The sequence below is a fragment of the Trematomus bernacchii genome, unplaced genomic scaffold (assembly GCF_902827165.1).
Source record: "Trematomus bernacchii unplaced genomic scaffold, fTreBer1.1, whole genome shotgun sequence".
NCBI lineage: Eukaryota > Metazoa > Chordata > Actinopteri > Perciformes > Nototheniidae > Trematomus > Trematomus bernacchii.
This window is the reverse complement of record NW_022988050.1, coordinates 2,243,212-2,252,943: the sequence shown is the minus strand read 5'-3', so window position 1 is coordinate 2,252,943 and position 9,732 is coordinate 2,243,212. Positions and strand designations below refer to the sequence as shown.

General features: G+C 39.9%; 2 protein-coding genes across 4 annotated transcripts; one reads left to right on the top strand and one right to left on the bottom strand.

Annotated features, from left to right (window-relative positions):
• Positions 1-305: 305 nt before the first annotated feature.
• Positions 306-7,681, bottom strand: LOC117473331 (cytochrome b-c1 complex subunit 2, mitochondrial). Of its 3 annotated transcripts, XM_034118877.1 has the most exons (15): positions 7,573-7,665; positions 6,455-6,487; positions 6,266-6,367; positions 5,866-6,015; positions 5,494-5,558; positions 5,342-5,398; positions 4,963-5,087; positions 3,776-3,873; positions 3,630-3,687; positions 2,483-2,578; positions 2,196-2,395; positions 1,907-1,987; positions 1,745-1,821; positions 1,071-1,224; positions 306-626 (listed from the first exon to the last, which is right to left on the bottom strand). In XM_034118877.1, the coding sequence occupies exons 1-15, from the start codon at positions 7,603-7,605 to the stop codon at positions 543-545; spliced, it is 1,413 nt and encodes a 470-aa protein (XP_033974768.1). In that variant the 5' UTR covers positions 7,606-7,665; the 3' UTR covers positions 306-542. The 3 variants fall into 3 exon arrangements, with proteins under 3 accessions (XP_033974768.1, XP_033974770.1, XP_033974769.1); XM_034118879.1 differs by lacking the exon at positions 6,266-6,367 and having other exon boundaries at positions 6,404-6,487; positions 7,573-7,681; XM_034118878.1 differs by lacking the exon at positions 6,455-6,487 and having other exon boundaries at positions 7,573-7,668.
• A 414-nt stretch (positions 7,682-8,095) lies between these two features.
• snu13b (SNU13 homolog, small nuclear ribonucleoprotein b (U4/U6.U5)) lies at positions 8,096-9,662 on the top strand. The gene is made up of 3 exons (XM_034118882.1): positions 8,096-8,339; positions 8,498-8,618; positions 9,199-9,662. Exons 1-3 carry the CDS (start codon positions 8,337-8,339, stop codon positions 9,459-9,461), a joined length of 387 nt encoding a protein of 128 aa, XP_033974773.1. The 5' UTR covers positions 8,096-8,336; the 3' UTR covers positions 9,462-9,662.
• The last annotated feature ends 70 nt before the right edge of the window (positions 9,663-9,732 follow it).

Below are 9,732 nucleotides of genomic sequence, written 5' to 3'. Positions count from 1 at the left end.
GCGAGAACATCTGTAAATAGCCGACGCTGCTGGGACTTTTTGCCACATAAATTATGCAACATGGACATTTCTATATGTTCCGTAAACATGGGTAAGCACATTGAAGTTACACCTATACACTCATGCAGTAAAATCTGCACAAGTGGCACTTAAACTCGTTATTATAAAACAAACCTGAACTTTTTCATTTAGGGTTAAGAGTTTTTGTTAATGTCCCTCTTTATTGTGAAGAAAAAACAATAAAACGTAATTCATTTCAAGCTTTCAAAACATAAAACACCACAACAAAAACACTTGAAACTCTGTAAGGTAGATAGAATTTATTCATTATTTTACATCAGCTATACAGTTAATGTGGACAGATGAGTGGAGCACGACAATGTGATGCGCCAGAGCAGCATCACCTGAAAATATACTGTTACAGCACCGATAAATACCCAGAGGTCTTATGACATTATATCCCCTGCCTTGTTTGTTTTTGTCAAAATGTAAAAGGAAACAATGTTTTCATTCAGAGTTGAATGAAAAGTACGAGGAGGGTTTTAGACCTCATCCACAAAGGGTGTGTTTACGAGGTTGCCGCTGGATGCCATGGTCTTCTTGCCGGTCACAAACTTCTTGGCAGCCTGAAAACAAGCAGCAATACAAGTTGAGAGCCACGTTATTAACTTCAAACCAATGTTTTCACACAGCATATTTAAAAAAAAAAACTGCAGTAGATTCAGTATTATACATCTATGCCTATTATGAGAGCCAGTGTTACAGTGTACATCTACTCAAAACAGTACATATTTAAGATGCTTTTACTATAGTATTGTCCCTTTCTACTCCACTACACTTGAGTAAATAGTGTTTTTTATATTAAATATATTCGTTATCTTTAGTTACTTTGCAGATTAAGATAAATAATACAGAACTTATATCCACTAATAAGTATATGTTATTAAAAGGTTAAGATACCAAGCAGTATACAAAGTAGTTTAAAACAACAAGTACCCCGTACAACATTCAAGTACTTAATTAATCTCTTCTGACAATAGCAGAGCATTAACAAGAAGCACATTTCTTACGTTGGCGATGTCGGTCAAAGAGACGTTGTCGATGTTTGTGGAGACTTCGTCCGTGGAGCTGTAGCATCCCTCGGCCAGAGCCTGAGAGCCCATGGCCTCCAGGAGACCCTCGGAGGTCTCCAGAGACATCAGGACCTCGGCCTTCAGCTGGACCCTGCGGAGAGAACCAGGACACGCTCAGCATAAGATACAATACAGGAAACTAGGAGGAGAAATGTTGTCTTGATGCAGTTTCTTTTGAAGAACAAGGGGACAACAAGATGTTTTAATAAGTCCAGTTAAAATGGTTAAGAACTGTTTACAGGAAATGGAGAGAAACAGCTGACCTGGCTCCAAACAACTTAGTAAAGCATGACTTATAATATATGAATATAAAAAAAACATGTTTTACCACTTATTTGATCTGTTTATAAAACAAGATGTGAGGCTATTTGCAGAACCATGTATTGTCATCTTTGCACTGACACAGGCAAGCTGTTTAAATAAACCTAATGCCTACTAAAATGTTCAGTTAGATGTTATAGAAGTAGCAACCATAAGTTACTAAAAGTAGTGTTTGCAAGAAATCATGTCTTCCACATAATGTTTTTGGTGCTTATTGTAAACTGGAATAGAAATATAACAATGATCAATGCAGAGAGGAATCATATCACAGTGGTTTCTGCATGTCTTACTTGGCCCGAGTGAGGTCAGCCGCGGTGACGTCACCGTCAGCAACAGCCTTCACCTCAGCAAGCGCGGCCTTAATCACCTGCAGAGACAAAGACAGATATTACATAAAGACATCTTTCAGTTACAACCCAAACAGACTCTTGGCATGAATAAAAGATACTCACATCAGCAGCAGCTGCAGACTGGGAAATAGTGTAGACCCCAAACAGACCAGAGTCAGAGTAGCTTGCATTGAAAGCGCTGACCTGCACAGAGAGAAAAAACATGTTTTTACAGGTACTGTTGAATCTTTATTTGCCCAACTTGTTTGTTCCCACCATGTAAAGCGGCCTTGGGTCCCTTGAAAGGCGCTAAAATAAATATAATCTATTATTAATCTATGATATTTCCAGATTCAAGCCATTCAAGGCCTCTGTGTATGAAGCATTTCTGTTATAACTGACTATCACTCACATCAAAGGGGTCAGCAGTTGCCTTGGTAACACCCTGCACCAGTTTGCTGGAGGTGCACGAGCCCCTCTTGACGTGCAGCCCGGCCCCCAGAATGTGCTGCAGGACGCTGAAGGCCAGAGCCTCTCCGGACCCCGCCGCCGCCGACTCGCTCACCACCGCCGAGTGCACCAGGGCGCCGAGGCCGGGCACACGCACCTCGCCTTCAGACGGGAATACAGGGAGTTATACATTTAAATGTTTAAGGAAAACTCCCCATGTTGCAGCACATTGGTGTGCGACCAGCTCACCTCCACGGTACTGAGCCGCGGCCCCCATGGTGCCCGTCCCACTGCGGATGTTGAGGAACTGCTCTCCAACTTGAGTCAACACCTCGTGATCCACACCTGACGGAGAGACGGACATCAGACACTAATTTCTTATAAGGACAGGGTATATGCAGGAATCCTGAAGTCAAATGTAATACCTTTTTAAGACCTTTTTTAAGACCCTTTCCATACATTTTAAGACCTCATCGCCACTTGGAGTTTTAACCGGTTACATTGGCGACACACTTTACCTCACATTGACTATATACAGTATTGATTGTCCTTCCTCCTTATCTTCCAATGCCATAAATAAACTACACAGAATCACACTACACACCTACGCAATGATTACATTCAGGCAAACTGTAGAATACAACCTCTTTGGACAATTTATATACTTATTGAAAACAAGCTACAAAATGTAATACCTTGGAAAATGCTGTTTAATACTTTTTAATAGCCTTCATTTTCGCTAAATTGATTTATCAACTTTTAATACTTTTTAAGACACCCTGAAGGAAAACAGTGGGTATGTACAGAATTCAATTTTTCTTCATTCAGGAAGGTTTAATAAAGAAAGTTCAAATGTCTGATATCATATTTTATTACTTCATCAACCCTTAAAGGAAACCCTAATTTATAGTATAAAATGTTTTTTTTCCTTTTTTAAATAGACCGTCTTTTATGAATTCAAATCTTCGTTGGCGTTTTCTTTTGTTTGCAGCAGCCGGAGTCAAACTGTTTTCATTTTCATTGTTTACCACAATGAAAATGATGCTTTTGAAAAGGCAACAAACTGATCACTTCAGATAAAAACTAGTGAGAATATATTTTTCCTTCACTTTTGAGTTATTGGAAAGGTCTTTTGCATCACAAAAGATTTACAAATTATACAACAATTTCAATAACAATATCAGCATAGCCTAATCTTCTCTTTAACTGCAGAAATACCTGCTTTACACACAACTAATAAACAACAACACTTCGGGATAAAAAACTGTGAAGCATTTGACTGTTGAGGTTTCTAACTATTTAGTACAGCCTTTATAGGAGTCATGTGATACACTGCGTTCAAACTTTGCTGCTATCCTTCTATGTATATTATGTTTAAAGTATAACAACCCCTTACCAAGTCCAACAAGAGCCATTCTTGCGCTCGTGAAATTGTTCTGGACAAACTGGTGCAGCTGGAGAATAAAAAACAACATTAGAATTGTTTTAATGGGTTTATTACCACTGTAAGTCTTGAAGAATGAACACTGGAACAGTACTCACATGTTCAGAGGTGATGTTGCCGACCATGTGGTTAGGACAGTACAGAGAGTTAGAGAGAGCGTTCTTGTAGGCGGCTTCATGCAGAGCTTCAAGCAAATCTGGAGAACACAGAAAGAGACATGATGCGAGATTATTATTTAAGTCAACATTTGTGATATCCTGGTGGAGTAATTGGCTTTGTTCCACCTGTCTAATTCATTTATGTCTCTTATGTCGCATTCACACCAGCCTTGTATAGTCCGGTTGAATCGAACCCTGGTGCGTTTAGCCGCTTGGTGCGGTTCGTTTGGGTTGGTGTGAACGCAGTCAGAGACCTCTGAAGTGAACTAAACAACCGGACTCTGGTCCGCCTAAAAGAGGTGGTCACGGACCGCTTGCTTGTGAACTCTGGTGTGGTTCATCGCTGGTGTGAACGCAGTCCGCACCACAACATAGGAAGCGTAGTATTTACGTGTCACAAGAACGCGGATGTCTTCAGAATCGTTAGCGAAAGAGTGAAGCAGAATGAAGTGTTGATCAGTGTCGTGTAAAGTAAAAACTATCATCAAACAAAAAGCTATACATAAAACTCAGAGCCACCTGCCGTCGGTGAAACCCCCTCCTTACTGCAGAACGTCTCTCATGTGTTATAATGTTTTTTATCGCACGTTGTCTGATTATATAATCATATGCGCCGTCTGCTAGAGAGTCCATTGATATGATCTCCAGATTAACAACAGCATGAAAATAACCTGCCGATGCTCCATGGCGGAGGCTCCGATAGAAATTGCCGGGTTTGCGTTTTTACCCCCTTAATGTCTGACCAATTGTTGAACAGCATTTCCGAGCACATGACTTGTGTTTAAAGTTTATAGTCAGTTATAATTTTTCGTGTGAACGCAAACCGAACCTTCTGAAAATGAAACAATGTAACAAACTGTCGTCTGGTGCGCACCAGAGAAGCGGACTATTAGGTGTGAATGCGACCTTAAATAACAGATTTTTGTGGAAATTTCTCACCAACAATTACATGAAACAACTTTATACACTAGATGCTGGATGCTGTCGTCTTTGCAGTAGTATTTTAGAGCTAAATTGGACTATACTCCACAGAAAGGAGGAGGGAATAATAATGAATAAGTGGTCAATATAGACCTAAAAAAAAATTAAGAGATGAGGTCAAAAGGGAAAGAGAAATAAGGGCCCACCGATCTGAGAGCTCTGTTTAGCATGGGCATTGTCCCTCTTGACTCTGGGCGTGAGGTCTGACACCTCCCATGGCCGAAACTCAGGGGCTGTTGTCACGTTGATCAAATACTCCATCACTGTGTCACTGCAAATAATAAAAAAAATCACAAAAACAAGTTAGTGGCAAAGCTACACCAATACTATATCCAATCCTGTAGCATAATCTGCCTTTCCACCGGACTCTCCTATGTACCAAACAGTTATTCTTTCACAAAAATAAGGTGTTATCAGATTAGGCCCTGACCTCCAAATGATTCATATCAAGATTCCTGTTGATTTCTGACAAGTGTATTATTATTATTATTATTAGTCACTACGTTGAGTTATTCAAAGACTCACAAGTCATCTCTCAAGCAGTCAACGGTGTAGACCATGTTCTCTCTGGATGAAGTCACACTGCAGAGAAACAATTAAAAATCCAGATAAGCATACTGATCTAGGAACAACTTGTATTCAAAGGTTAGTAATGATCTTTCTGTAAAGTTACTAACCCCAGGCTGCCTCCCACTGCCTCAACACCGCGGCATATCTTAAAAGCTGAGGCTCCTTTGGTTGTCTGGGGAAGCAGAACATGTCAGTCAACACCAAGCTGAGGACCTTTTAACACTAAATTGTAAATTAAACTTGTTAGTGTTATTGCAAGTTGAGAAAAAATAGTTTTGCCATGAATTTAGTGATAGATTCTAAACATTCAAAATAAATAATTGGGCGTTTTCCAGTAACACGGTTGTTAAGTATATCAGACACCAATGGCACAGCTTTGTATCTCTTTGTCTTTTCGACCAACATTTTTTGCACAGGTCAGGGGGTACATCGCTGAATAAATATTTCAAAAACATTTGGGATTAACTGCGGCATCATACCAGGCTGGAGGCCAGTCGGAGGACGTGGGTGACCCCCTGGTTCTCAGGGGTCTCATAACGACAGCCGGACTTCACAAACACTCCGATCTTGGAGGCGGGTGAGTAATTCTCCAGGGAGGCGATCACCAGTCCGCTGGGCAGCTTGGTCACCTGCAGAGATGTTTCTTTAGTTTCATGTTTCCAGTTAAAACATGTCAGCCGATAGGACTCAGTTTACATTCTAGAAAGGCTCTTCTTAAGGATTTAACACTCAACATAATGATAACAAGACTTCTTAAACATAAAATACAAGTCAAATGTGACTATTTCTACAGGCAAAGCAACTCATCTCTTCATTCTCAGACCCAAAACTAAACTGACAGGACCCATCCAACCCTTCCTCTTCACTCCCCCAACATACATGGATGTCCTGGAGGGAGTGTGCAGCTCCTGGAGAGAGCTTGATGCCAGCCAGTGGCTGAGCGAGAGACTGGCTTGTTCTGGCAGCCACATGGAAGTGTCTCTGTGGAGAAGAAACAACACATCAACAACTACTGACCTGCACATCCTGCGGCTGAAACGTAACATGTTCAGCGGCTGTGAACTCCACCTTACGGGCAGCCTGGGCCGCGTAAAGCCTCGTCTGGAAAGTAGAAAAAACATGGGAAGGCGGGACATTACAGCTAATGTGTTGCTGGCTTGCTGATTGATGCAAGGGGGAGGAGGAAAATCCGGGAGAATTAAACATTGTGGATTTATAAAGGTGTATAGATCGATGAGAAGGGAAAGGGTCGATATCAGAAAAACATTTCTAAATATTTTAGAGCTGCCGAGCTATTTGGTAATATGGGCATGGATAACACGAGATATATAGAAGCTTATGGTGACTCAATTATTTCTCGTTAATCTTCTAAGCAATACAGCAGCTCATATATTGGTTCAAGACAATTCAGATAAAGATATCATCAGCAGCCAGCAAAAAAAGAGCTGTAACATGAAAAAGACTAAAACCCAACCTTCAATAGAGACTGAGTAGATAGATATTGAGGATTCATTGTTCCTAGGCCTGACACAATAAATACATGATGTATTCTAGTATTTGCCACTGGAGTGACTTCAGATGTTAAATCAGTCACAAACCAATTTAGATTTATATTAGCATTTCAAACAGCAAAATAAACGCCAGGGAATCGTGACACTTAATAAAATAGGTTTGTATGTTTAAAAAAAAAAAACCCACAAAGACAGATTGGTTTTAATACACGTTGTAATAACATGTGCTCTCCCTTGTCTAATATACAAGTCCACACCTATATAGACTTTTACTGTTTTGCTAATTTCTTATAAAATAAATGTTTAAAAAAAAGATAGAAACAAAAATAGGCTGATTAAAGCCAGCTGTCATCACACAATATAGGTCAACATTTGTTGTGGAGTTAAGTCTACGAGAAGCTAGCCCTTACTACTAAGGCTTTGACTTAAGTAAATATGGTTTAAGGCAAGGCAACTGTTACTGTGTAATGTTTATTATGTAAGCTAACGTTATCAGTTGGGTTACTGCTGGATAGCATCAGGTTAGCATTAGCTGTTCCTCCTCTGCTCTTCATCACACCTTGACCCTGAGCTTTTACACTCTCTGACAATCACACAAACACTGAAACAGACAGCTAATGACTATATATCTCTCCCAATACACATATATACAGGATAAGTTAGATAAATCCTTACCGAAAGCTGACTAATTCCACGAATCCCCTTCATCTCCCCTCTCTCCTTCAGGAAATCTGAGCAATATGGCCGCCGTGTGTGCCCTACCCAGAATGCCTAGCGCGTTCCTTGCCGGCTGATGAACCGCTGAGCCAATGAGCGCGCTCTGTTGTTGATGTGTGACAAGACCACAAAATGTTTATTATTCTAAATATGATATAATATATACATTTCTGCACTGCAAAAAAACGTAAAACCTTTGCATATGTGTTTTGGAATTGTACTAAGAGATTGTGGCAACATGTTCCCAGTCTTATAACTGATAACTGTATAGGTGATTTTATTGTAATTTAATAATGCATGAATAATGTTGTTGTTTTGTATTATTGATACTAAATTGATTTTACTATCAGAAGGTGCATATTTGTTATTGTTGTTCTTTATTATTTGATATCATTTATATAATTAATATTTCATCATTAATCACAGTTTAAAATGTCATCACAAAAACAAAAAGCGACAATGCGCACCGGGAGAAAAAAAAAGCACTTCCGGTATCTTTCAGCTGGTGTACCCAGTGCGCATGTGCGAATATTCCACACGTGTGGTGATCGTCTGACTGGCTGCATGCAATAGAGAGCTTAGAAAGTTAATATCGGTACAACATATTGCTTAAAGAAAACTCAGCGCAAGTTTAGTTGTCTCTTCTTACCGAGGTAAAAGACGAATAACCTCCGTGAAGCATTTCGCCGAGAGGACAGAAATACCCAAAAAACTAATTCACAATGGTGAGTGTTGTGAGTAGGCTAACTTTGAGCTAACATTAGCTTAAGGTAACAACGTTGTATGTCGTACTAACCTCATCCCAACCTCCTTGTTTGTCCACTTTATATAGAGCTTTGCTGTTGTTAATGTGTGTTAAATGTTGTTTTATTTCCATGTTCAGACAGAAGCAGCAGTAAACCCAAAGGCCTACCCGCTGGCCGACGCCACGCTGTCCAAGACCATCCTGGACCTGGTGCAGCAAGCCTCCAACTACAAACAGCTCAGGAAGGGAGCTAATGAAGGTGAGGAGACGTAAATATTGGGAATTAAATGTAACTAGATGGTGGCTTCAAGTAGAACCTGGTAGTTGGATAGGTTGCTACTTTCAGAGCTTTTGTAACATCAGGAAAGGCTGCGAAACGTGGTCTCGTTCAGGTTAACAACAAACGCAGCAGCATGTGTGGGGGAAAAACTCATTGTAAACCTGCAGGGATTTGTCAATTACTTTGTTATCTTTTCAAAAGTAAGGACATCAATTCAATTAATCTTTAGTCATTAAAAAAAAAAAATCTTAAATGGCAAATATCTTTCTGATGCAGCCTCTTAAACGTGAATGTTTGCTGCTTGTTTCTATGATTTACCAACTCAAATTAGCTACTTGTTTGAATTTTGAGTTTACTTTCATAAATCAAGAACATTATTTACGTTGTTCAATACTTATACTAAAATTATTAAACCAATAATCAAAAAAATGCAGATCTCAGAATCAGTTCTTAAACCAGTAGGCCACCATTGTGTTGCTGCCAAAACAATAACTAAAGTAATGACGATGTAACACTGATGTTAACGCATTGTACTAATTGTGATTTAATTCTTCCCCAGCCACTAAAACCCTGAACAGAGGCATCTCTGAGTTCATCGTGATGGCCGCTGATGCTGAACCTCTGGAGATCATCCTCCACCTGCCCCTGTTGTGCGAGGACAAGAACGTCCCGTACGTGTTCGTCCGATCCAAGCAGGCTTTGGGTCGGGCCTGCGGGGTTTCTCGCCCCGTCATCGCTACCTCAGTCACCATAAAGGAGGGGTCCCAGCTCAAACCACAGATCCAGTCTGTTCAATTGTCCATTGAGAGACTGCTCGTCTAATTTTTGTTGCACTTTTGTAACAAAGTCTCCTCTGAAAAACGAGGAAGATGTTATCTTGTCATCTGTTTGATGAACAGTTATGAATGACAGGAAAATGTAATGGTTTTTCTTTTGTACTTTTTAGGACAGTGTCCACTTCATTGTATCAGTTTGCGAAGGCATATCCTGATGAATAAAAAATACTTTTTTATTTAAACCTGATGTTTTGTTCTGTTCTCATTCAGTGTGAACTTAAAGTCGTCTAAATCCAAATATTTTGGAAAGTACATGA